This window comes from Anolis carolinensis, chromosome 6 (assembly GCF_035594765.1).
Source record: "Anolis carolinensis isolate JA03-04 chromosome 6, rAnoCar3.1.pri, whole genome shotgun sequence".
Lineage (NCBI taxonomy): Eukaryota > Metazoa > Chordata > Lepidosauria > Squamata > Dactyloidae > Anolis > Anolis carolinensis.
In genome coordinates this window covers 95,373,476-95,399,230 of record NC_085846.1, presented here as the reverse complement: position 1 = coordinate 95,399,230, position 25,755 = coordinate 95,373,476, and the positions used below count along the sequence as shown (strand labels likewise).

The following is a 25,755-nucleotide window of genomic DNA, read 5'->3' as shown; positions in this document are numbered from 1 at the left end:
TTGTCTGACTCACAAATCACTTTCCTTTCGGCTTACATAGGTGGACACCACAGAGATTGCGCATGGCATCACATAAACATCTTTCTTGTAAATTCCATTTTGTATCCCACATTTGAGCAATGCTGAATTTGGTCATTGATTATAAATAAGAACATTGGAAGCTGTTTTTCACTTACTGTGAGAACTTTCCCAATAGTGTATTTGTTCTCAAGGATCAAAGTAGTTCCGTACCAGAAACCCAATGCATATGCTGCATATATCAGTAAGAAGGCTATTCCTATGGATATGTTGGCCATGATAGCCTTTTTTATTCCCATGTTTTTAGCATTTTCTAAATTTTTAGAATACCTGAAAGAACAGAAAACATCACATTATAGAATTTGTTGCACTGGATAACAAAATGCATTTCTCTCAGTTTCAATTATGCATTTTGTTAATTTTGTTATTATTATGATCATTTTTTTCAAGAACTCTTGTGACACAAAAATTATTCCTCTCAATACTTTTGAAAGAACACAAAAGATTGTAAAATCAGTAACAGAAATGTATACAATTCATTTAATCCAAATTATACTGATTGGGAGGTATTTTATAGGATAATTATATATCTTGGAGTTTAGTTCATTCTTCTTTTAATTTTTAAATAATATAATATTTTGGGGAGTGGTAATGGCTTCAGGATATATAGTAAATGGTAACTTAGGGTGCATCTACATTATAGAATTAATGCAGTTTGATATAACCTTAACTATCATGGCTCAGTGCTACGAAATCCTAGGATTTGAAGTTTGGTGTGGCAGCTACACTCTTTTGCATAAAAGGATAAAGATCTTGCAAAACTACAACTCCTATGATTCTAAAGCACTGAGCCATGGCAGGTAAAGGAGTGTCAAACTGAATTAAATCTCTGGTGTAGATACATCCTTAAAGCCCTTCTGCTGACAACTCTCTACATAACAAAACAACAACCAGAAACCCTAGCTCTACTGTGAACAATACACAACTTCAAATCTAGTTAATTTCATTTCTTTCCATGTAAGGAGTCAAATTACATTGTATGGGATTTTTTTCTTTTCAAGTACTGATCTTAATGGCACTGAAAGCTATTTACAATCCATTCTATTCCATTTTTCCACTGACATCAAAGGAGTGTTTGCTGTTGTTGTTTGCCATCAAATTGGCTTTACTACCTGGGTAAAAAAGAATACCAGGGGGTGGGAACAACATAATACTTACCGATCAATTTCTTTTTTCTGTCCTCCAAAAGCTATCACTGTCCTAATTGCTGTCAGAACCTCCTCAGCGACAGATCCAGCTTTTGCATACGCAGCAAGCTCTTTGTTGGTGAAAGCAGTAATGACCTGTTGGAGAAAAAATGGGCATTTAGATGCTGAGGCAAAGCTGCAAAAGGAACCCTCCTCTTCCCAACTCTGAATCCAAAGAAAAGTTACACAGAACTCTAGTTTCAATCTGGTTGTTTGGACAATCTGAGGCAGAAAAAAGTTTCTGCTCTTTTTCATATAATATGACAACCATACAAAAAGGTAATGAACAATATGTTGTCAAAGGCTTTCATGGCCGAGATCACAGGGTTGTTGTATGTCTTTCGGGCTGTGTGGCCATGTTCCAGAAGTATTCTCTCCTGACGTTTCGCCCACATCTATGGCCGGCATCTTCAGAGGTTGTGAGGCATGGAGAGACTAGGCAATTCTCTCCATGCCTCACAACCTCTGAGGATGCCTGCCATAGATGTGGGCAAAATGTCAGGAGAGAATACTTCTGGAACATGGCCACACAGCCCGAAAGACATACAACAACCCTAATGAACAATATGTTGCCATTTCAGAACACTCAACATTTATGGCCCAGGCAGCATCAAGGCTGGCTTTGATCTATTCCACTGCTCAGGATAATTTATTGCTTTTGCAAATCTCTAATCAAGTCACCTTTTAAATAGGTTGCATCATTTAACATTACAAATTTTCTATTTGGTAAAAAATTGGAGTTAGATTTTCCTCCACTTTTTTGTGACTTTCACATCTGGGGCTTTTTTGGTGGTTCATTACCCTCCAGGAAGTCCCAAGGGCAAATAAATTAATCTCCAAACCCACTAGAAGTGTCCATCCCAAAAGAAAATCTCCTGCCAAAAGGCAAACATCATGCTAGGTCTATGAACGGAAATTTGTAGAGCAGTTAGATTGACAAAATTAAAACTATTAAGAAGAGTAAAATGAACTGCAGGCCAATAAAAAAGAGAACATGGCTGTCTTCCCCAACAACTTTGTACTTCTAGATTAATATGGATTATAATTTCACATGTATCTATGTAGTATGCCCATTATAGAGCAGGAACTGTAACATTGCATACCTGGAAAGCATTGGCTTAGGGGGAAAGCTTCTCATGGACCATATCCAATACACTTCACTTGCCACCATTCAGCAAACTTCACTTGACTCTGAAAAGCATTCCTAGGGTTGAGTCCAAATTCAGGACTTTATCACACAAGGCTGATAAAGTGCAATTACAGCAGATTAAGAATGCTTTTGGGTGGATCTTACTGCATGACATCTCTTCCATAGTTGCACTGTGCTTGAACTGAGCTTATCACACAAGGCTGATATAGTGTAATTCCAGCAGATTAAGAATTCCTTTGGGTGGAGTTTACTGCATGACACTGCTTGAACTATGATTGTAACGTCTCTTCATTGATGGGAAAAGCCAATCAATGAATTCCATATTGCTATTCATCTGTTACTCTTTCTTGTGTGATAATGTTGTTCCTCTGCAGTCCCAATATAGCAAAGCAGAGGAAGTAATAATAGTAGTATGATTCCATTTACTTAATGCAGTTATGATGAGGTAACAGAGTAGTATGGTAAAGTCCTTAGTCACACTTAAACCATCAATATTAGTGGGGCTGAATAATGACTTATTTAGTGGGACTTAACCATGACTCTATTAAGTAAGTCTAAGTCTGGATCCAACAAATTAGCTATGCCTACAACAAACCAGAAGCTATCAAAGCTCACTTCAGCAGAATCTGCAATTGCATTTAAAAAAAACCAAGCAGCATTGTGGTATACTCTCACATTTCTACACCTACCTTTGCCCAGATTGCAGCTGACAGTCCCAAAACGGGACTGATGGCAAGTATCACAAGTGTCAGTTCCCATCCTTTAACAAATCCAATTACAAGTCCCGCTATAAATGCAGCTATTCCTTGGATTAACATTGCAATCTTATCACCAATTCCTTCATTGATCTTGGAAACATCACTGGAAATAATGGAAGATAAACTGGTTAGGTTAAAATATCAGAGTAGTGCTCCTAATCTGCTTTTGCTACATACTCTAGTTGTACTATCTCAATATATTTTGAATACACACTTTATAGATGCTGCAAAAGATGATATAACAAAGGTGAAAATAACACAACCTTTCAGATTGCAACTTCAAACAGTTCTCACCATTGGCTATGCTGGCATAGGCTACTAGGAGTTTCTGTCCATAATGTATGGTCATAGCTTCCTTCCCTAACACAATGGCCAAAATAGGTTACCTCCTTTCATTCAAACAAGGAGGAACCCCCAGTGGTGCAATGGGTTAAACTCTTGTGCCATCAGGATTGCTGACCGAAAGGTCGGCGGTTCGAATCCGGACATCAGGGTGAGCTCCCATCTGTCAGCTCCAGCTTCCCATGTGGGGACATGAGAGAAGCCTCCCACAAAGCTGGTAAAACATCCATACATCTGGGTGTCCCCTGGGCAATGTCTTTGCAGATGGCCAATTCTCTCACACCAGAAGCAACTTGCAGTTTTTCAAGTCCCTCCTGACATGAAAAAAATCAAACAAGGAGATATTTATTTTGTTCTTGTACCCCTTATCCATTCAGAGCTATATTAGCATAGTGGGATTGTAGGGAAAAAAAGAACAAAATCTATGCAGACTTGTGAAATCTTGAATGCTCTTCAGTACAGGATATGTTAGAAAGTGTGGGGGATGGAGATGAACTTAATTTAATTTATTTTTATTTTTATCCCACTTCTCTCCCAATACAGACACACGAGGTAGCTAATGTAACTTGCAATCCTGGTGTCTGTATGATGTCTTGGCATGGAATGGAGAATGAAAAAAGGAAATAAAAAGTTTTCTTTTTGCAACCCAGCCTTTATTCAGGGCACCAGCTTCACTACTTCTCTTAATTTAAAGAGGAGCAGAAGAAGCATTGAGAATTTTATTTGAATGTCCAATGATTCAATAGTTCCAATATACAAGTGTGTATACTTCTTAATCTTGCGATTACCCCCAAGTTAAAACTATATAGGCAATTCCCAAAGTACAAACATCCTACTTACAAATGACTCCAAGTTAAGAACGGGAGACAACAGGAAGTGGGAGGAATCTACCCCTCGGAAGGGAAAATCACTCATGGAAGAGTTACCATGGGAAAATGGTGGCTCTACTGAAACTTTCTCACTAATCTTTGTTTCTACAACAAGCCAAATTTTTCAATTGTCATAGGGACTGAAATTGACATGAAATTTTCTGAATGGGCACAGATAGAAAAACAAACATCACATGGGCGTTAACCCTTCCCTATGCTATTCCAAAGCTTATATACAGAAAAATGCCTGTATTCGCTATTGAAGAAAATGCATGTGCAACACATACTTACTCTATTAGGCGGGTATTTAGCTCCCCAACATCGTTGACATCAAACCATCCAATTTCTTGCCGAAGGACAGCATGGAAAAAACGCAGCCTAATGCGCCTGACCTGGCGTCCGGCTGCAAGCGTCCAGCATGCAATCTCTATATAGGCAGCCACAAGAACGCCAGCACCAATTCCTGAATAATAGTATGCATATCTGGAAGCACAACATTGTAGAGACAAATTCAAGCAATGGTTCTTTGGCCGTTCCTACCGTCAGAAACATGTATTAATTCAGGAAGAAATGGCTGCATATTTGACAGAATTGTATTCAACAACATGTACAGCAAATAATTTGTCAGAGTAAAGTCACAAACCAAGCCCTATGAGGAAGTGGTTTAGGGAGCTGGATATTTTTAGCTTGCAGAAGAGACAGCTAACAAGAGATATGATAGCCATGTTTAAATATTTGAAAGGATGTTACATTGAAGAGGGGACAAACTTGGTCCTCAACCACTTGTTTCCAACAATGGGGGTGTGGCTGGCAACACAGCGTTTTGGTGACACTGCACTGCTGCGGGACAGGGTGACCGGCTGGTTGAGGACGCAAGCGGCAGAGTTTAGTGGGGAAGGAGTTGCAAAGCTCATTCATCACTATGATAAGTGCTTAGATTTGAATGGCAACTATGTTGAGAAGTGGTATTTGGGTGTGGCTTTCAACTGCATATGGTAAATGTTTTCTCCTATACTTCGTTCATTTTTAATTCCAAAACGTAATCTACTTTCTGGATAGCCCTCGTAATTCAGATTATCAAAGCAGATAATCTACATTATCTCCTTTGAACTGGATTATATGAGTCTTCACTGCAAACAATTTGGATTTTATATGGCAGTGTAGAAGGGGTCACGTATTTCTGAAACAGGCAGGCTTGGACATGTTTTTCTTTCAATATGTCTATTGACCTTTCATACATAAGCATGGGTTGGGTTTCCAACAGACCAGAGTCTAAACTATATATATAGAAACACTGTGTTAAATTAGCTTGCTGTATTTTGTTCCAAGGACACAAGGGGCCTAGAAGAGAGAGAAAATATTACTCCATATTAGGCTTGTGCAAAAAAATCGTAAAGCATCTTAAGTCGGATCAGTTTTGTAAGAGCTGTACTTACAATGCTATTTTAGAAGTGTGGGAGTCACTCATACATCAAAATTAAAGAATTGAAACTAAAGAAGCGTATGCTTTTAAAGTTTTGATTTCTTTGGATTTCTCTGTAATGCAGTTAAAAAGTCACAGAGCAACGAAGCCTGCAGAGAGGCAAAGTCAAACATTTTGGATATGCCTCTGTGCCAGTCAGGGCTCAGGGAGCGGGAAAGGAGGCGGAGGAGGAGCAGCAGCCCTTTTGGCTTTAAATCTGCTTGTGCCTCCCATTCCATCTCATTCTGGCTCAGGAGAGAGGAGAGAGAGGAACCAGAGGATGGAACTTAGCAGGCCAGGCGGAGCTTGGGCAGGACATAAACAGAAAGAGAGACAGAGCTTCTTATCATTGGGGAGAGGGGGGGTGCTGTGCTGAAGAAAGGGAGAAGATTTTTAGGAGACACAGGGCTGCTATATTTTAGGGGCTGGCTGCTGTGCTGGGGAAAGAGGGAGAAGATTTTTAGGAATTTTATTCCTGTTTTTGGAGATCTAACAGGAAAGCTGCTCTCTCATTCCAGGATATTATAGTTTTGGAAATCTTCTAGAGAGAGAAAGGCAATGGTGTGTGTGTGTGTGTGTGTGTGTGTGTTTTCCTGTATTTAGAAGACCGCACCAAGCCAAAGTTTAACTTTAGGGGGCCAAGGGCCTGCCTTTTCTAGAACTTTAGTGATCTCTGTGCAAAAAAGAACACAAGCACTTGTCGAGCCCTGAAACAACAGGCATTAGCACCTGCTTTTTGTAGAGCTAGTGTGATCTCTGTGCAAAAAAAGAACACAAGAAGTTGTCCAACTCGGCCACAAGTCAAAGCACTGAGTCCAAATCCTTTTTGGGTTTTTTTTTTGGGGGGGGGGGAGACCTTGTTCTTGCTTACTAAAATTTAAAAATTCCCCAAAAACCAGTAGATGTATGAATACTTCTGAAAGTTATGATGTGTAATTGTAGAGAAGCTCAAGGAGATAGCTACTGTAGTTTGTTTAAAGTTGTAAATAAAAACTTTGAAAATTTCCCAAAAATCCATGGATAAGTAAAAAGGTTCTGAAACTTGAGGGGCTAACAGTGAATTTCCTTGCTATAAGCAGGCTTGCTATTGTTAATAAGTTTGTTATCACATCTTTATCCTAAAGGGAAATAAATATACAAATAGAAGAGTGATATAAGAAAGTATGGAAATTGGCAATAAATGATAAGCTGACATGTAAATTATAATAATATAATAATAATAATAATTTACTTCTTATACCCCTTCTCCATCTCCCTCAAAGGATTTTGGTTGGCTTACATGGGGACAAAGCCCTAAAACCACATTTGACATACACATAAAACACAATACAATTTTCAAGATTAAAATACATAACGAAACAGTTTTTTAAATCTTTAAAATAGATACACAACGTATCAGTTAAAACAAAGGAATGGGGCTATTTAGGTTGCATGGGAGGGGCGGCTTGTGCAGTTAAAAAAGGAATAAGGGAACAAAATGATTTTGATGACGTATGGAGAAAAATTATTGAAAAAGGATTCAAAAAGAAAGACAGAAAGTTATCTCCACAATGAAATGAAATTTTGGACAGATGATATATAAAAGCAGTAGTTCGGGGGGAGGGGAACACGGTGGTGAGGGATAGAAAATATGTACAGTATAAGTGTAAAAATAACAGTAGATCCCCACTCCAAAAAAATAGTGTAAAAGGTGTTCTATCATTGTAACAAGTTTCATCCCAAATAACTGTAAAAATGAGAAAGGAGCCCCTGAAGTTTCACTGCTTGCACAATTACTGTAATGAAATAGTAACAAAATTTTGTTACTTTCATTACAGTAATGAAAGTTTTACTAATGATACTTTAGAAACAAAAAGGCAGTGCCCCGCAGTTTTGTAATTACTATTGAAACATTTTTTTATCGATTGCACATGCCTACTGTATATACAGTGAACAAGGAAAACTAGGAAGAAATAATGAAATATAGTTTGGAGAATAGACACTTTAAGCTGATACCCCCTATGTTTTAATGATCTTAACAGTAGTTCATGTTTCTATGTGTGTATGTTTTTAGACATTAACAGTCGACTTATGGCGACTACATGAATTTCATAGGATTTTATTAGGAAGGAATACTTGGAGTTAGTTTTGCCACTTTATCATTATTGTGTGTACCCTCAAGTTACTTCTGACGTATGACACGGTTTTCCTGGCAGTGTTTGTTCAGAGGAGGTTTCCCCTTGTGTACTCTGAGATAGTAGTAGTAGTAAACTGAGATAGTAGTAGTAGTAAACTTTTATTACGGTCAATGACCAGCTCGTAAAACTGAGATAGTGTGACTTGTGCAAGGTCACCTACTGGGTTCCCATTGCTGGACAGGGATTCAAACACTGGTCTTCCGGTGTCCTTGTCCAAAACTCAACCCCCTACACCCCTGGTTCTCAATATAGAGCACACATCCCACAGAGAGGCAATTAGATTTTAAGGGGGGAGGACAATTTATGGTTTAGGGGCCTCATATATAGTACATACATATTGTGACATACACATTTTAAAAATTAAACTCTAAATGCACAGGGTGGTTAGCTGGTGACAATAGAGAGGGGAAAAGCCCGTTCATAGACAGGACTGATGAGAGTGATGAACTAGAGAGTGAAGGAGGACAGAAAAGGGAGGACACTTTCTATTCAAACACCCTACTCCTCTCAGTGTTCTTTTAACATTACAAGCTATACGAAATATATAAAAATTTCTTTTGGTTTTGCATGTGAATGTAGCAAGAAATCTGTGAAAAAATCCAAAGCACAATTACTTTCAACAATAAGTCACTATTTTTGTATGAAAAAAAATATTTAAAAAAATTGCCAGTCACAAGAAAATCAACATCAGGTGACAGGATATTCTTTTAAGGTAAAGGCAGGTAAAGGTTTCCCCCTGACGTTAAGTCCAGTCGTGACCGACTCTGGGGGTTGGTGCTCATATCCATTTCTAAGCCGAAGAGCCGGCGTTGTCCGTAGAAATCTCCAAGGTCATGTGGCCGGCAGGACTGCATGGAGCGCCATTACCTTCCCACTGGAGCGGTACCTATTGATCTACTCACATTTGCATGTTTTTGAACTACTAGGTTGGCAGGAGCTGGGGCTAACAGCGGGCGCTCATTCTTTTCCCGGGATTTGAACCTGGCACCTTTTGGTCCGCAAGTTCAGCAGCTCAGCACTTAAAACACTGTGCCACCTGGGGCATATAAAAAAAGATTACCAGTCGCAAGAAAATTAACATCAGGTGACAGGATATTCTTTTAAGTTACCCTGAATTAGGTGTAGTTCACTGAATTGGATGCAATTACTCAAATCAATTCGTTCTTTTATTTTTAACTTTCTTGAATGCCATGTTTTTTGGAAGCTTGTTTAGACCAAGTTAATGGTCTTTTAGGCTTTCTCTATCTGAATAGGAGTCCGCTTTTTGAATACTAATAGTTATATGTCACGGGGATCATGATTTTAGGTGGGGCATGACCAAAAAAATATTGGAAATTCCTGTGCTAACTCTTCATCAGCTGCTTCCTCTGAAATATAACTTACAGCACCTGGTATTCCTTAGTAGTTTCCCATCAAAAAAAATATCCTATAGCAACAACTTCACATCATTATACATTTACTAATTCTCTTTGTCTCTTCCAGCATGGGAACTGGAGTGAATCATAGCATAAATTAAAGCAAGCTACAGCTAAAAAGCATTTATAAAAAGTTCAAAAATCAATTAAATAAAATATTGCATTAAAATATCACTAATCTTAAAAGGTACTATCAGCACTGACATATAGCAGGCACACAACATTAGAAGACCCTTCTGTACAACCAGTTCTCAAAATCCTGGTTCAATGATAAAAGTTTTTTAAAAAAGAATTACCATAATGTGGCTAGGAATTGTGCCAGGATTTTCAAGGCGAGAGGACTGGATCTAAAAGGCAGAGTGAGACAACTGCTCCGGATGGATAGAACTGGAAATGTGACAGCAAACCCAAAAGCTTTATATTTTTATCTCTAAGCTCTATACTTTTCTGTTGGAGGCCACATCAGGACTTGCTATATGACTTTGGTTGCTTCTACACTGTTGAAATATTGTAATTTGACTCCACCTTAACTGCCATGGTTCAATGCTATAGAATCTTGGGCTTTATAGTTGGGTAAGGCACCAGCACTATATGGAAGAGAAGGCAAAGACCTTTATTCCATAGCATTAAGCCATGATAACCAAAGTGGTGTCATTAATTGTACAGTATAGAGGACCTTTCTTCACAGCCTCCCAGGCTAGCCTTTCTACCTTAGACATGATGGATAATGTAGCCCCTCAAGTGCCAGCTCAGCTGGTTTTTCATGTGTGATGTAGAGGGAAGACATAATTTTGTCCTTTATCTTAGGCTGCAAGATATCTTGGTTTCTTTTCACCTTCAACACTAATATACCAGTATTATTTTTGCTGTAAGTCCCAGTAGCTTTATTAAGCTCATTATGATATCCTGACACTTATTAAATTCTTTATAGCTAGCTTTCAGTTCAATGACGTGTAACATCTTAATACACACTTCGCTCAGACATATACCTATTCACTTCCTTTAAGAAATTAAATCCTTTGTTTTTTAAGTAAGATGTATACACGAAAGACTCAAGTATTACATAGAATGGGAAACACACACTTAGCAAAATTCGGGAGAAAAAATAAAGTTACCTTGTCATATTTTTCTGTAACATCTCACCCATACAAGCCTTCATTTCATCAATCGTCTCATTCGTTAAGTTTCCTAAAAAGAAAAAAGAAGAGTTATTGTAATAACAGCTGAAGGCAATACTGACTAATTAAATACAGGATAGAATATAAATATTTAAAATCAAAAATAAGTATTTTAATACAGTTATCTGTACACATCTGGAGGGGATGCAAAACCACAGATAATAGTGAACCTTATTGAAAGTAAAGAATTCTAGCCCAAAGATAACAACATGGAGAAATGAAACAGCAGAAATTGATTCTGGATATGTATAGGCTGCATCAATAGGAGTATAGTGTCTACATCAAGGTAAGTAATAGCACCACTCTATTCTACTTTAGTTAGACTCAACCAGACTACTGTTTCCAGTTCTGGGTACCACAGTTCAAGAAGGATATTGATGAGCTGGAATGTATTTAGTGAAGTACGGCCAAAGTGATAATGTGTGACAAAAATATGATATGTTTTTCACACAAGTGTGGAAACCAAGCCCTATGAGGAGAGGCTTAGAGAGCTGTGTATGTTTAGCTTGGAGAGAAGGTTAACCGCCCTGAGTCCCTTCGGGGAGATAGAGCGGTATACAAATAAAGTTTTATTTATTATAAGGTTAAGAGGTGACATGTTGTTGTAGTTTATTCGTTCAGTCGCTTCCATCTCTTCGTGACCACATGGACCAATCCACACCAGAGCTCCTTGTTGGTCTTCGCCATCCCCAGCTCCTTCAAGGTCAACCCAGTTACTTCAAGGAAAACATCTATCCATCTTCCCCTTGGCTGGCCCCTTTCTTTTTCCTTCCATTTTCCCCATCATCATTATCTTCTCCAAGCTTTCCTATCTTCTCAAAGGCAAAGATGTACTTCATCTTTGCCTCTAATATCCTTCCCTCCAGTGAGCAGTCAGGCTTTATTTCCTGGAGTATGGACTAGTTTGATTTTCTCACAATCCAAGACACTCTCAAAATTTTCCTCCAATACCACATTTCAAAAGCGCCTGTCTTCCTTCACTCAGCCTTTCTTATAGTCCAGCTCTCGCATCCATAGGTTACTATGGTGACATGATGCTGCTGCTCAGTCGCATAGTCGTTTCCAACTCTTCGTGACCTCATGGACCAGTCCACGCCAGAGCTCCCTGTTGGCCGTCACTGCCCCCAGTTCCTTCAAGGTCAAGCCAATCACTTCAAGGATACCGTCCATCCATCTCGCCTTTGGTCAACCTCTCTTCCCTTTTCCTTCCATTTCCCCCAGTATCATGATCTTTTCGAAGCTTTCCTGTCTTCTCATGATGTGGTCAAAATACTTCAATACTTCGGGCTCGGGCTGTGGCACAGGCTGGAGAGCAGCTGCAATCAATCACTGCAATGAATCACTCTGACCAGGAGGTCATGAGTTCGAGGCCCGCTCGGAGCCTATGTTTGTTTGTCTTTGTTCTATGTTAAAGGCATTGAATGTTTGCCTATATGTGTAATGTGATCTGCCCTGAGTCCCCTTCGGGGTGAGAAGGGCGGAATATAAATGCTGTAAATAAATAAATAAATAAATAATAAACTTCGCCTCTAATATCCTTCCCTCCAGTGAGCAGCCGGGCATTATTTCCTGGAGGATGGACTGGTTGGATCTTCTTGCAGTTCAAGGCACTCTCAGGATTTTCCTCCAACACCAAAGTTCAAAAGCATCTATTTTCCTTCGCTCAGACTTCCTTATGGTCCAGCTCTCGCATCCATAGGTTACTATGAGGAATACCATTGCTTTGACTATGCCATGTTTAAATCTTTCAGGAGGAGGCAAGTGTGACTGCTGTTGCTCTGGAACCTAGGACACAGAGCAATGGATTCAAACTTCTTAAACATTAGGAAGAACTTCCTGATGGTAAGAGCTGTTTGGCAATGGAATATGCGGGCTTAGAGTATGGTGGAACCTCCTTCTTAGGAGGTATGTAAACAGAAGCTGGATGATCATCTGTCGGAAGTGCTTTGATTATGTATTCCTGCTTGGCAGGGGATTGGGATGGTCGGCCTTTGGGATCTCTTCCAACTCTATGATTCTATTATCCCATTTCAATAGCAATACCATTTTTGCATGGTGTTAATGCAATCTACAGCACCACCTGTCTCCCTTCAATGTTTCCTCTTGATTACAGTCACACTTCCTGATATTTAATTATTAGATGCCACAGAAATCCAGTGACTCTGTTTATCATAGAACAACTTTCTCTAGCTTAGTTTCGACAACTTCATGATAAAGTTTTCTTGCTTCCTCTCCAGTTAAAAGTTGAATGCATTTATGCACACAGAATCCTTTCCTTAAAAATGAAGATAAAAATAAGCTGAATATTTAATATAATCTTCCACACAGGACTAATTTCTGCTGCTAATTTTTCAGGGTCATTATTTCTCATAACGCAGAAATAAGGGCATTTACAATGCTACAATGACACCTTTGTCTTCCCTATTTAATGTCCCTTTATTTTTGGACACCAAGGTTTGAAGTTACATTACATATCTGGAGCCAATTAAAGGGTGCATATAGCTTCACTATTTGAAATAGCTTCAATGGCTACTGGTTCATTTTAAGGCACAGTCCATTATTGGGATTTTTTAAAATTGCATTGTAACTATTTTTTATTATGGTTTGAACTAATCTCACTTTTAGTGTTTTGGGCCCAATGTCAGAAGAAAAATGTCTTATGTGAACTTCCCTTTATTTGGCTATTGAAGAAGCTTCTCTTGATTTAATTTTTCCTCCAAAAATAACATTCCTTCTGCTCTGCTACCCGTCAACCACTCTTCTCCACGTCCCTTTGTTTTGGCTTCTAACAAAGAGTTCTAAAAATTGCACAAAAGCTGATGCAATATAAATTGGTCTTGCTAAAACTATTCTAATTATATGCATTTTGGCTTATTATTTGGTTAGGAAAAGGTAAATCTCACCTGGAAATGGCAAAGGACTTCCTGAAGCCACAAAGCTGTCTGTCATATCTCCAAAAACAACCATCATAAGTGGAAGGGCAGATCCATGGAGAGCTGCCAAGAGGGTGCCTATTAACATTAATGCTCTGTCGACCCAGTCAGCATAACGAAACTGAAAATCCAAAAATCCCTATGTTAAAAGATTTTTCTCCCCTACGCTGTATTTAAATGTATTAATCACACACCAAACACTTAACTTTGGGCTATGTACTATGTACTCATATTTCCCCACTTTATCTCATTGTCTTTCGTGTATTAAATTAAGCAAGGTATTACACAAGTAGCCTTAAGGCATCAGTTCCTGTCTGAGCAAATTTCTTAAGAGATGGTCTATAATTATGGAAATAAAGCTCTATACCCCCAGGACACCAAATCTTGGAAGCTAAGCAGGAAATGGCCTGGTTAATATTTGGATGGAAGACTGCTAAGGAATATAAGGTGCTGTGGGCTGTATTTCAAAGGAAGGAACTAGCAAAACAACTGCTGGTATTCCTTGCTGAAGAAAACCCTGTGAAATTCATGGATTTGTCATTCAATCATTATATAGGCAGTCCCCACGTTATGAACAAGATAGGGTTTGTAGGTTTGAATTGTTATGCATTTTCCTGGACGGAGAATCCGTGGATACAGAGTCCTTTGCAAAGCTAACAGATCTTGCCAAATCAGGACCAAAATACCTCAGATTACAACAGGAATTGCATTGGAACCTTTCCAGCTAATGTGAGAATTGCAGCTGAACTCAGGCGAACTCATAGAAAATGAGCTCAGGGTGTTGGTGCTATCATATGCTGCCTCTTCACTGTAGAATTAATGCAGTTTTAACCCCACTGTAATTGCCATGGCCCAATGCTATGGAATCCTCATCAAAATTAATTTCCATGATCCCATAGCATTGACTCAGTTAAAGTGGTGTCAAAGTGTATTAATTCTACAATGTAGATATGCCCATAGTACTGGCTCATCAAAATATCATGAGGCTTCATCCCTCCAAGCACTGGCTAGTGGCTACATCACTTGTGTTGTCTTATTGCTAAATTTTGGCTTTTGGAAATGGGAGAAGAGGCACCTTCTTGGTCTTTGTTTCAGGTGACAAATAATCTTGTGTTAGTGGGTTGCTGTGAGTTTTCCGGTCCATATGGCCATGTTCCAGCAGCATTTTCTCCTGATGTTTCACCCACATCTATGGCAGGCATCCTCAGGGGTGATGTACAAAAGAGTAGGAGAAGCAAACAGGCACTAGCAGCTGTACACTTTTCTGTAAATCTTCTATAACAGTAGTTCCCAAACTTTAGTCCTCTAGGTTTTTTGGATGTCAGCTCCCAGAAAGTCTGACCATCAGCCAAGTGGGAACTGAAGTCGAAAACACCTGGAGGACCAAAATTGGAAATCCTTGTTCTATATGGCCCAATTGCTTGCTGTTATTCTCTCCAAGTAGAGAATACATTAATCTGGTAAGAACAACAGCAAAGCTTTGGCATTAATCAATAACTCCCTCTCCAACATGCAAACTGAAAAACAGGGCTCAGAAGATATCAAACAACATCAGCCCTGTGTTATAATCACAAGACAAATGCAATTTTCACTGGTAATGAGACTATGACCTCATGTTGAAACTAGAGAGCTATGAATGTGCAACTAATATTTATACCATCATTAAAAGAGCATCAACATTATGCCTGTGCTGGGAGAAAATGTAAGTACAATATACTGATTAAATTTCCAGAAAACACATGGAACAAAACTCACCACTGTAAGAGCGCTGACCATTTTAGGCTTTTCTTTCTTTTTCTTTTCTTTACTGTTAAATAATACATAATGAAATCTTTGAGACTTCAAAACAGAAAGAAATGATGTTAACAAATAAACAAGCAGAAACTCACTTTACACAACAAGCTGAAAACATAAAATGGAAACTGATTAATGTTGTAAATATTTCTAAAGACTTTCAATTTTCTCTCTCGATATTTCTCTCTATATATGGCATTACTTAAACCAACTAACAGCCTGCAATAGGAATTTCAAAAGCAAATGTAAAAACCCTAATATAATTTTTGCCAAATTAGAGTATCATGAAGGGTGGAAACATTGTACTGGCAGCAGTGAGAATCATTATTTCAAGGTATGCATGATCTGAAATGAGAGGGAAATATTAAGGTGTTGGCTTCAAACTGAACAGATGCTAAATCCTTAGAGCTGGTGCTAAGGAATATGTCTATTCGATCCCGAATTTCTGCACTGCCCCTTTTCATATTAATGTACCTAATAGAGAAACCATTAATAGGGAAATACTATCAATGGTGTTTCCAGAGGAAAGCTCTGGAGACACCACTGATAGTCCAAAAGACAAATAAATGGGTCCCTGAGCAAAGGATGCATGAACTTTCCTTAGAAGCCAAAAGTACTCAATTGAACCATATGCTGGACACATCACATGGAATGATGTAACATATTGGAAAACATAAAATGGAAGACACTAGAGAAAGGACAATACATATTGTTTTAATGAAATAAAGAAAGCCCTGGTCCTGAGTTTGCAAAACTTGATTATGTCTATGGCTGCTAATTCATGGGGATATCATAAGTCAAAATCATCTTGATGGTAAATGGCAACTTTTGCCACAGGGACAGGACACCTGTGACTTTTGTGATGCTGTGAGACTACAAATCCCATTAGATACAGGCAACATAATAGTGGAGAAAGACAAAGGGAAACTGAGTTTAGCAGCTTCTGGAACTTGGGCATATCATACCAGTTGTAATTAACATTTGATTTGTAAGGCTGAATGTTAAACCATCCAAACTATTTTGCAGAGGAACAAACCATGGCTGGCATCTTGCTGCTTAATCCCAACTAGAGCAGATTTATTAAATCAATTGTTGAATGGTGAGTCAATGTAGATGTAAATCCCACTGACCAAACAGGTCTATCCTAGTCAAAACTAGCAAGTTATTTAAATTAATTTCTTACCACTAACATGTAGAAGATCTACTTTTAGCAGATAGGTCTACTTTTAACAAAGAGTACTAATTTGCATTTCGTAAAATATTCGTTTCATACTGGTACAGCTGTAAAATTGCTTTGCTACGTCAATATAGTAAAGGTAAGGGTTTTCCCCTGACATTAAGTCTAGTTGTGTTTGACTCTAGAGGTTGGTGTTCATCTCCATTTCTAAGCTGAAGAGTCAGCGTTGTTCGTAGACACCTCCAAGGTCATGTGGCCGGCATGACTGCATGGAGTGCCGTTACCTTCCCACCAGAGTGGTACCTATTGATCTATTCACATTTGTATGTTTTTGAACTGCTAGGTTGGCAGAAGCTGTGCCTAACAGCGGGAGCTCATCCCGCTCCCTAGATTCAAACTGCCAATCTTTCGATTAGCAAGTTCAGCAGCTCAGTGGTTTAATCCACTGAGCCACCTAGATCTATATGTCAGCATAGACTTTTGTAAATTTATTCTAGAAGTCTTACATATTAAAATACACAGCCCAACCAAAAAAAATCTTAGTGATAAACCAGGTATGAGTCGATTTACATGTCAGTGAGCCATGACCGACACCCTGCCAATCACTCAGACAATCATGGGCACTGCAAAGCTCATGGATAAGTAGCAAGGAATCATGCCACATTATTCCTGGCTCTCCTTCAGATCAAATGATACTATTAATTTGAATTGTGCTACTTTTTAAATCTGTCCAATTCGCAGTTGGTTGGATCAGTGAATGCAGAGTCCATGGATATGATGGGCCAAATGTAAACCGCACCCTGGAACTAAGTATCAGCATTAAAAAAAAAAACTAAAAGCTGAATGCCAACAATCAAATTTAAGAACAATTTCCTAAATTCCAGGCATTACAAAGAAAGCATGCAATTTCACACAAGCAACTTTTGTTTCTGTCTCTTCCTGGTTTTTTTCCTTAACCGATACTTTATCTTCTCATGTTTCCATTACATGGTAGATCTAGACCAGGCATGGACAAACTTCGGCCCTCCAGGTGTTTTGGACTTCAACTCCCACAATTCCTAAAAGCTTACTGGTAGGCTATTAGGAATTGTGGGAGTTGAAGTCCAAAACACCTGGAGGGTCGAAGTTTGCCCATGCCTGATCTAGACACATTTATCTCCCTTTAGTCTAATAATGGATTCCAATAGCTGTGAAATAAATAAAAAATGTATTCTAGTAAATGTTAAACAATCAAAATACCCTTCCCATTTTATGGTACACTTGGCTGAACTGCCTGCTGCTTATTCCAACCAAAACCCCTATGTTTTTTCAGACTTGTCATAATAGAGATGGAATACCAGGCTCATAACAGGGTTTGCCCTTTTAATAGCTGTCACGTAGACATCCAATGGGTGCAGTTTAGCACTTAGAAGGGAGGGAATAGTGGGGGGGGGGGGGGGCGAAAAATGTTCAGTTTGTGCCTCTTAACACTGAGTAAACAATAATGAGGTTAGAAATAACAAAATCATGAAATGAGCCAACTTCCCCTCCTCATAAACTGCTCTGAGCTACCTGAAACAAACAAGAAAGCAGAGCAAATACCCAGAATCTTCCATATTTTGTTACCATCCCACATGCTTATTAAGAAGTGGCTGGGAAGAAATGGAAATGAAAAGCTTAAACCTAATCAGGTTGCAACGTTTCATGCTGTGAGAAGGTGAACAGGGAAGGCAAGGAGTTTGCCAGAACTGCAGTTGACCCATTAAATCAGTCACATTGAAAACCAGAAACCACACTTAACAGGAAACCTGTGGGTGATTTAGTTTCTTGTGCACTGAAAATAAGGGTGATTCTACAATGCAAAATGTTTCCCATCAGGCTGACAATGACACTTAAGAATTTGATTGGCCAAAAAGACTTTATTAAAAAAAAGAACCCTGAAAGGTTTGTGGTTAAGGCTATACACGTATACATGCACACTTAGTCAAGTTGAATTTTGGGTGATCCTCCATGACTCATCTTCTACCTCCAAGCAAAAGACCCTAACTGGGGCTCTTGTAAAGGGGCCCCACAAAAATGCAGTCAGCTAATTGTTTTTATGATATATTTTTCAAGATGTGCAGATGTTTTACAAAGAGATATGTATCAAGAAATATATAATAACAATTTTAAGAAATAAATAACAAACTAAAATAAATTAAGGATATGATCATTAGTTCATTACAATGACACATTAAACATGGACACTTACCAAGAAAATAATATAGGTGCATCTGCACTGTTGAATGAATACAATTTATGTATTTATTATGTTATTATTATTTAGAAAAATTTTACCCCACTTCTGAGCGACAAAGGCACCCATTCTAAGGCATTGTGGGACTTGTAGTTTTGCAAGGTCTTCAGCCTTCTCTGCCAAACAGGGCTGGTGCTCACCAAACTACAATTCTCAGGATTCCACAGCATTGTGCCATGGCCTTTAAAGTGGTGTTGCATTAATTCAACAATGTAGATGTATCAATAATCTAGCATGTCCTTCTATTACAAATGACAGACAAAACAGAGCAAAAAGACAAGACTGATGTTCTTATTATAATCCAGGAAATAGATTTGAAGTATATTTGTTAGATTTGAAAAGTAACACGTTTTCAAATGACTTTTGCCTCACCACAAAAAAGTGCAGGGGAGAAGAAAAGGTAATATTGATGATATAATTGACAGAAAATTCACTGTATTTACCTTTTGCTTTCAGAGTCAGAGACATTGTCTGCTGTCTTCATCTCTTCAATTTTTCCATTGACATGTACGCTCATTTCTCTTTCAGATGCCATTTCTGCCTAAGGAAGAAATTGAATTATCTGAGGAAATCATATTATAGACCAATACTGGGATTAAAGCAACATGGAACTTCGGCGAATCATACAAAAATACAAATAAACTATTTTATGCAATTAATATCTATAACTACCAAATAATAGTTCTTTTACTTTTTTTTAAAGCACTACATTGGACAGACATCCCTGTCTCTCATCACAACAGAAAGAGAGGAAAGCAGAATTTTTAAAAGTATTGTTGAGTTGTATTTTTCCTTTGCCAATGTCAAGCAGATTTTAATATGTATTAATATAATAGATGAATCTCTCCATGAAATGGTTTGGTAGAATTAAATTACAGCCAATTATACTATGATTCTGGACATAAATTCAAATGTTGTTGTGTTGCTGTGAGTTTTCCGGGCTGCACAGCCATGTTCCAGAAGCATTCTCTCCTGATGTTTCACCCATATCTATGGCAGGCATCCTCAGAGGTTGTGAGGTTTGACAACCTCACAACCTCTGAGCCTTCAGCAACACATCAAAAGTTATTGTTTACTTTAAAAATTACAAATGGTTTGGGTCCTGTTTTGTCTGATTTTTTATCCCTCAAATGATATTTAAAAAGAAAAGAAAACAATTGTATAGCAGTAGAATACTAGAAGATAACTCTATGGCTGATTTACAGTCGATGACCAAGGACTTCTGACATTTAGTTTTTTAAAACAGCAGCAATAATATTATTTTCCACCCTCTTTCAATTATTCTGCTAAACTAAAAACAGTTTAGGATATCCTAGGGTGGATTTTTGTGGGGAATCCTAACTAACCTCTTCTATGTTTGATTTTGCTTGGTAGATCTTTGGCTTTTAAGTAAAAATGTTCATAAAAACATGAAATAAACCCATCCCTTATTATTATACACACACACACACATGTATATATTACCCAAGGGAGGAGATCCAAACACTGACTTACTGAAAGTGAGATTTCTCTGGTTTGTATCTTCTTGAAATATTCAACAGCTGTCCTTGTGATGAGCTTTAGACTGGATTGCTTCCTGTTCGATTACATAAAGCAGCAAAGAGGCAAAGGCTTGTTGTAACAGATATTTGCACAGAATTCTCTCTCCCCTTGGACCTTGGTTAGTCCCCAGAGGAGTTATCTTCATAGGTGTTGAACTCCGCCTCCTGCAAGACTAATATTTAACAAAGCCGGCACTCTCACTTATGAACTGCCCCCATAAAACTCCTCCTTAAGTAATGTCCCTATTATTCAACCAAGCCTTTTAAGGTCAGAACTTCCTTCCCCGAAGATGCAGATAAAATGAGTATCATCTTTGCTTCTGGCGACAATGTTTTTTTTAAACAATCACATACTTGGTAGAGAGGAATTTTTTAAAAAAATACTTTAGGAAAAGACCAGCAAATAAAAGAGGAAACTAGCCAGGAAATCTGAAAAACAAAAGCAGTGAAAAAACGTATACTAGGTTTCCTTTTAAAAAGAAAATCTATTTAAGGCAAGGATTGTAGTGCGGAAAGGAATACTTGGAATGTGACCAAGGCTTTAACGAAACACATGTTTCTTCCTGTCCTTTTCGTTATTACTGTTAACAGGGTTCTCCTAGGCAAATTTACTCAGCAAATCCCTCTATCTCAGTCATCATAAAACTGCATTCCTGTATCCATTTATCTCAGGATAAGAACCACTAAAGTCAATGGGATTTACTCCTGAGGAGACATACTTTGATTTATGTCTTGCCTTTTCCCCAAGGTGTCTTATAATATAGATAAAACAAAACACAGCTAAAATCAAAAACAGTTAAACAATTAAGTAAATTATGATACTAAATATATGCTTAACATCCCAGCATGCCCTGCCTAAAGTCTTGTGTATACTTACTTGAGAATTAACCCAGTGTTATGCAACAGGACAAGGCTAAGTAAATCGGTTATTTTTGCTCACAAAAGTGTTCAAAACTCATCAGAATGATATACAAATATTGAAAAAACTCATAAAAACACAATAGTAGAGAAATATATCAGAATTAAAAAGCTGGATGGTACAGAAACTCTTTTTTAAAACATTAAAAAGAAAGAAGAATACTATCTTGCTCTGATGCCGTGGAATGAAAAAGAAAGTTATTATTTTGCTTTACCTGCCATGGCTCCATCCTATGGAAACCTTGGGTCTGTAGTTTAGGAAAGCACTGGAGTTCTCTGAATTCCAAATTTCCCCCCTACTATGCAAATCCAAGGATGTAACAAAGACAGTTAAAGTAGAATAATAGCACTATGATTCTGTAGTTTGCACGAGCAAAAGTTATTAATAAGGAAGAGCACTGACATTATGAGAGACTTCAGCAGTTTGCTTTTGCCTAAGCCTACTGGGAAGGGCAAGACTGTCCTCTCTTTGCTAATGGTCCTTGTTAATGGAATCCTACTACCTTTTTTTGCACCTTGAATTCAGTTTGCAGCAGCTGAAGTAGGATGAAGAAAATGGGACAAAGCTGGAGAATGAAAGAGAAACTGGAACATTTTAAAAGCAGAAGAAAGAGGGATGGCAGAGGATTAATTGGCACTGTTCCTAACAAATTGGGGGTTTGAGGATATGGCATTCAACGACATATTTCTTATACCCAATAGCTCAGTTTTCCCAGTAGTAGTTTGCAGATTATATCTTACTAGCTGTGCCCGGCCACGCGTTGCTGTGGCAAAGTGGTGGTGGTATTGGTTAAAAATTGTTGTGTAATTTTTATTTGACGTTATTTGCAATTTTTTATTAATTTTATTGTAAGTTATATTTTTATTTATTATATTTTATTATTTTCTTGTATTATTTTTAGTTATTTTCTGTTAATATAGTATTTTATTGTATTAATTTTTAGTGTTTTTTATTATTGGGTTGCTAGGAAACCAAGTTGGAGGAGCTTAGCCTTCTAACTGGCAGCAATTGGATAAAAGCAATTATTCCTCTCTCTCTAATTAGGACTTTATTTTTCTTTTCTTTTTGTTGTATCAACCTAGAGGCGTGGATGATGGGTTGTGTTGTCAAATTTCGAGGTTGGGGGGCCTGTAGTTTTGTTGTTTTGTGGGTCGCCGTGATGCCATCACTCTTTTATATATATAGATTGTGACCTTTTCCCTGCCAGAAGATATCTTATCTTGAAACTGACATAGCCTGTACAAGCCTGTAAAGTCTGTGACTCTGTCCTTTTAGAAAAATTGAATCTAGTCCTATTCCACCACCAGTCAACACAGCTGCAGAGTTTGTAACTTGGGGCCACATTGTAAAAGGACTAGCATTTTGAATGTGGCCTAGATATAAATTGAAACCTTGTGCATTTGATATTAGGTTTGGCTTAATATTGTCTACTTGACACTCACCAGAAAGTAAACAGGCTGTCACACTTTGCATCCTTTTTGGAAAGTTCTACAACATGTATAGAACTGTGATATAAGTATTTAACATAAATTCAGTATGAGAAGGATCTTTCTCATATCTAGCCACCCATTCTACTATTATATTGTGGCAGCACCCCGAGAAGACTTTCCAAAGATGAAGTTACAAAACACGAAAAAGTAATGGGCAGAAATTAATATCAATGTAAATATCCTATATAAAGTGAATATGCTGATGGAAGAATGTCTGTCCTGCTTCAAACACACCACTTCTGTCCATCATTTAATTCTGAATGACTTACTAGATGATACAATTATTTTACTGGGCAGACAGTTTTGCCTTCCCTATTAAAAGGTTGATTTTCAGAGGATGGTAAGGAGTACAGAAATCCTGTGCATCCACTTATTTTAAAAGATTTTCTTTTAAATTCTTAAACAAGCTTTATTCCCAACTCAGTAATTAAGACAAGCATACTCACTCCTATGTTAAGAAGTAATTTAACAGCAGTCCACCTGGGCTCAACAAATTTCTGGTTCTGCTAATTGCCTAGGCAGGGCATAAAACGGGAATGTGATAGATCAATCCCCTAACAGGCCACAGCAGGGAGAAATTCAGTTTGATTAAACACTAGTAGTACAGTTTGTGAATGTAAGATTTGTGTAAGGTGAATGTTTAAATGTAATTTGTGCTATGCCTGGGATTGCAACCTGATTGCATCATCTGAAGTGTATGGACATTGAAAGAGTTAATCAGTGATGAACTGTGATGACCCTGAGTGTGTCTGGAAAGGAGGGAGGATCCAGATATAAGAGTGAGTTCCTTTTTCTTGCATCAGTTCAGATCAGATCAGTTCAGTTCGTGGTGGTGTTGTCATCGTCTGCCTAGTCTATCTGTGCTGTATTTACTGCTCTACTCAGTAAAGCTGTATGTCTTGCTTTTACTGATGTCTCCCAGTGTCAGTTCTTCTGCGCTCCAGAGCTTCCATGCTCCAAAAGCTTCGTCACAACGCTGACACAGTTTTATAATGAAACAACCATTTGTAGTTCATAGCTATTAAGCCCTTTTTGAATGTTGAAATGTACATGAAAACTTGGTCTGGTCAGCCCTACTACCATAAAGGATGCATCTATATTGTAGAAATAATGTAGTTTGACACCACTTTAACTGCCATGGCACCATGATTTGGAATCAAGGGAGCTGTACTTTTTACATGGTCTTTAACTTTTTATGGCAAATAGGGTACTGTTCCATTATATGAAATATATATATATATATATATATATATAATTCCATTATTCCCTCCTCACTTCATAAAATGAGGGTTGCTTCCACAACTGCGACATGGGTGAGAGAAATAACAGGAAAACGGGGAAATGGATTTACTCCTTCAACCCCCCACCCCTAAAATGGACTACTGTATCCTTCTTTGTCTAGTACCCCCTTTGGCCTCCACCCGAATAATGGAAAGGTAATGGAATAGTGCTGCTGCCTCACCAAACTATGACTTTCATGATTCCATAGCATTGAGGAATGATAGTTGAAGTGGCATCAAAGCACATTTTACAGTGTAGATACGACCCAAAAGGATACAGGCAAATCCAGTTATTACTTCCAGCTAGAGTAGATCCATTGTGAGAGTACAGCTTGCTACATTAACATTTACTTAAGTCCTATAGTCAATAGATGTATGATAATTAGGCCACTTTTATGTAAATACAAATACATTACACATGGATGTAAATTTGAAAATAAGACCTGTAATTTGAAAACAAGCAGCTGATGTCTCACTTTCATTCACTTTCATTCACTTTGTATCCAAACAAACATACGTACATACATTTGTAAGGTTAAACATCTCTGAACACGTGTAGTCAGAATATACTGCATTTTAACATTAATACACACACACACACACACCGTATATATACACACACACACACACACATACCCACAATATATACGCATATACATACATACACCTACACATATTTAAGAATGCAGGCAAAGAACCAGTGTAGGTCTTTTGCTGTCAAGATTTTGTTCCTTTGGGGCATTTTAAGTGGATCAAAGCAGTGGTTTTGCCACATCATTTATCCCCCAGGGTCTCACTGTCATAGGTATAGCCTCTGTTCTCTTTAGTTATCATGCCTAATAAAAGCCATTAATTCAAACATCCTCCATTAAATCTTTTTAGAGTGCAAGCAACTTATGTGATAGTTATAAAGTCTTCATGCTGAATCTCACAGCTATCCCTTGAAGCCATTCTACACTTTGTAGTTAAACATCAACATATATGGATCATGAACTTTTCGATTGCTTGCCAGCTTTTTACGACCCAATTTAATTTATGCCAGCAATTCAGCCTTTTAAAATTAAATATTACCAACCAGCCAAATGTTTGTGAGGTTAGACATCTTTGAACAATTGGACTTTAATGTGGCAGAGAAAAAAGAGCAAATTACAGTATAAGGCTTAGCACACTATATTTGTTTAAGTTTCTGGTGAAACCAAAGAAACAAAGCTTTCTTTCCCATCATTTTTGTACTGCAATTTCTCTCCATAGTCATGAAGCTCATACCGCGCTGGAGAAGCAGTCAAAAGGATATTCTGCGGGCTTTTAGGCCTATAGCCAATTGCTAATTGCAACTAGTGTTGTCAGAATAACAATTTATATAACTCCCCCCTGCTTGGTGCTCTCAGTTCTAACCTAGAAGAAAATTAAATTGAATGCAGGGAATATTAAATCTTACTGCTCATACAGAAGGGAAAAAATATATCTCAAAGTACCGAGGGTTGCCAAGTCTTTTTGTCTTGATTTTACCTGTGTGTTCCCAGGTTTGCATCTCAGCTCTTCCCTGAAATATCCTTGCTTCCTTCATTCCCAACTCGATCTGTCATTTCTCTTGCCCTTCCCACTGACTGTGTATGACATCTAGACTTATTGAACATTTTGGAAATTGATTTTCACTTTTCACTTTATTATTATTTGGCAATTACAGTGACAGTGGTAAAGTGCTTTAGTAATATTGAACAAATTAAATA

General features: G+C 37.9%; 1 protein-coding gene across 2 annotated transcripts in view; it reads right to left on the bottom strand.

The window, feature by feature from the left end:
- The window catches only part of LOC100555474 (ATP-dependent translocase ABCB1), a 55,700-nt gene extending 30,147 nt beyond the window's left edge, over window positions 1-25,553 (bottom strand). The window contains exons 1-10 of one of the 2 annotated variants that reach the window (XM_016994314.2): window positions 25,535-25,553; window positions 20,290-20,371; window positions 19,239-19,336; window positions 15,305-15,356; window positions 13,520-13,670; window positions 10,554-10,626; window positions 4,676-4,867; window positions 3,105-3,276; window positions 1,237-1,361; window positions 177-348 (exon numbers count right to left, since the gene is read on the bottom strand). In XM_016994314.2, the coding sequence (XP_016849803.1) occupies window positions 177-348; window positions 1,237-1,361; window positions 3,105-3,276; window positions 4,676-4,867; window positions 10,554-10,626; window positions 13,520-13,670; window positions 15,305-15,356; window positions 19,239-19,330 (1,029 nt within the window). In that variant the 5' untranslated portion in view covers window positions 19,331-19,336; window positions 20,290-20,371; window positions 25,535-25,553. Of the gene's footprint in view, window positions 1-176; window positions 349-1,236; window positions 1,362-3,104; window positions 3,277-4,675; window positions 4,868-10,553; window positions 10,627-13,519; window positions 13,671-15,304; window positions 15,357-19,238; window positions 19,337-20,289; window positions 20,372-21,469; window positions 23,874-25,534 lie in introns of those variants that run through there. The other variant, XM_016994312.2, reaches the window with a different exon arrangement.
- Between the last annotated feature and the right edge of the window lie 202 nt (window positions 25,554-25,755).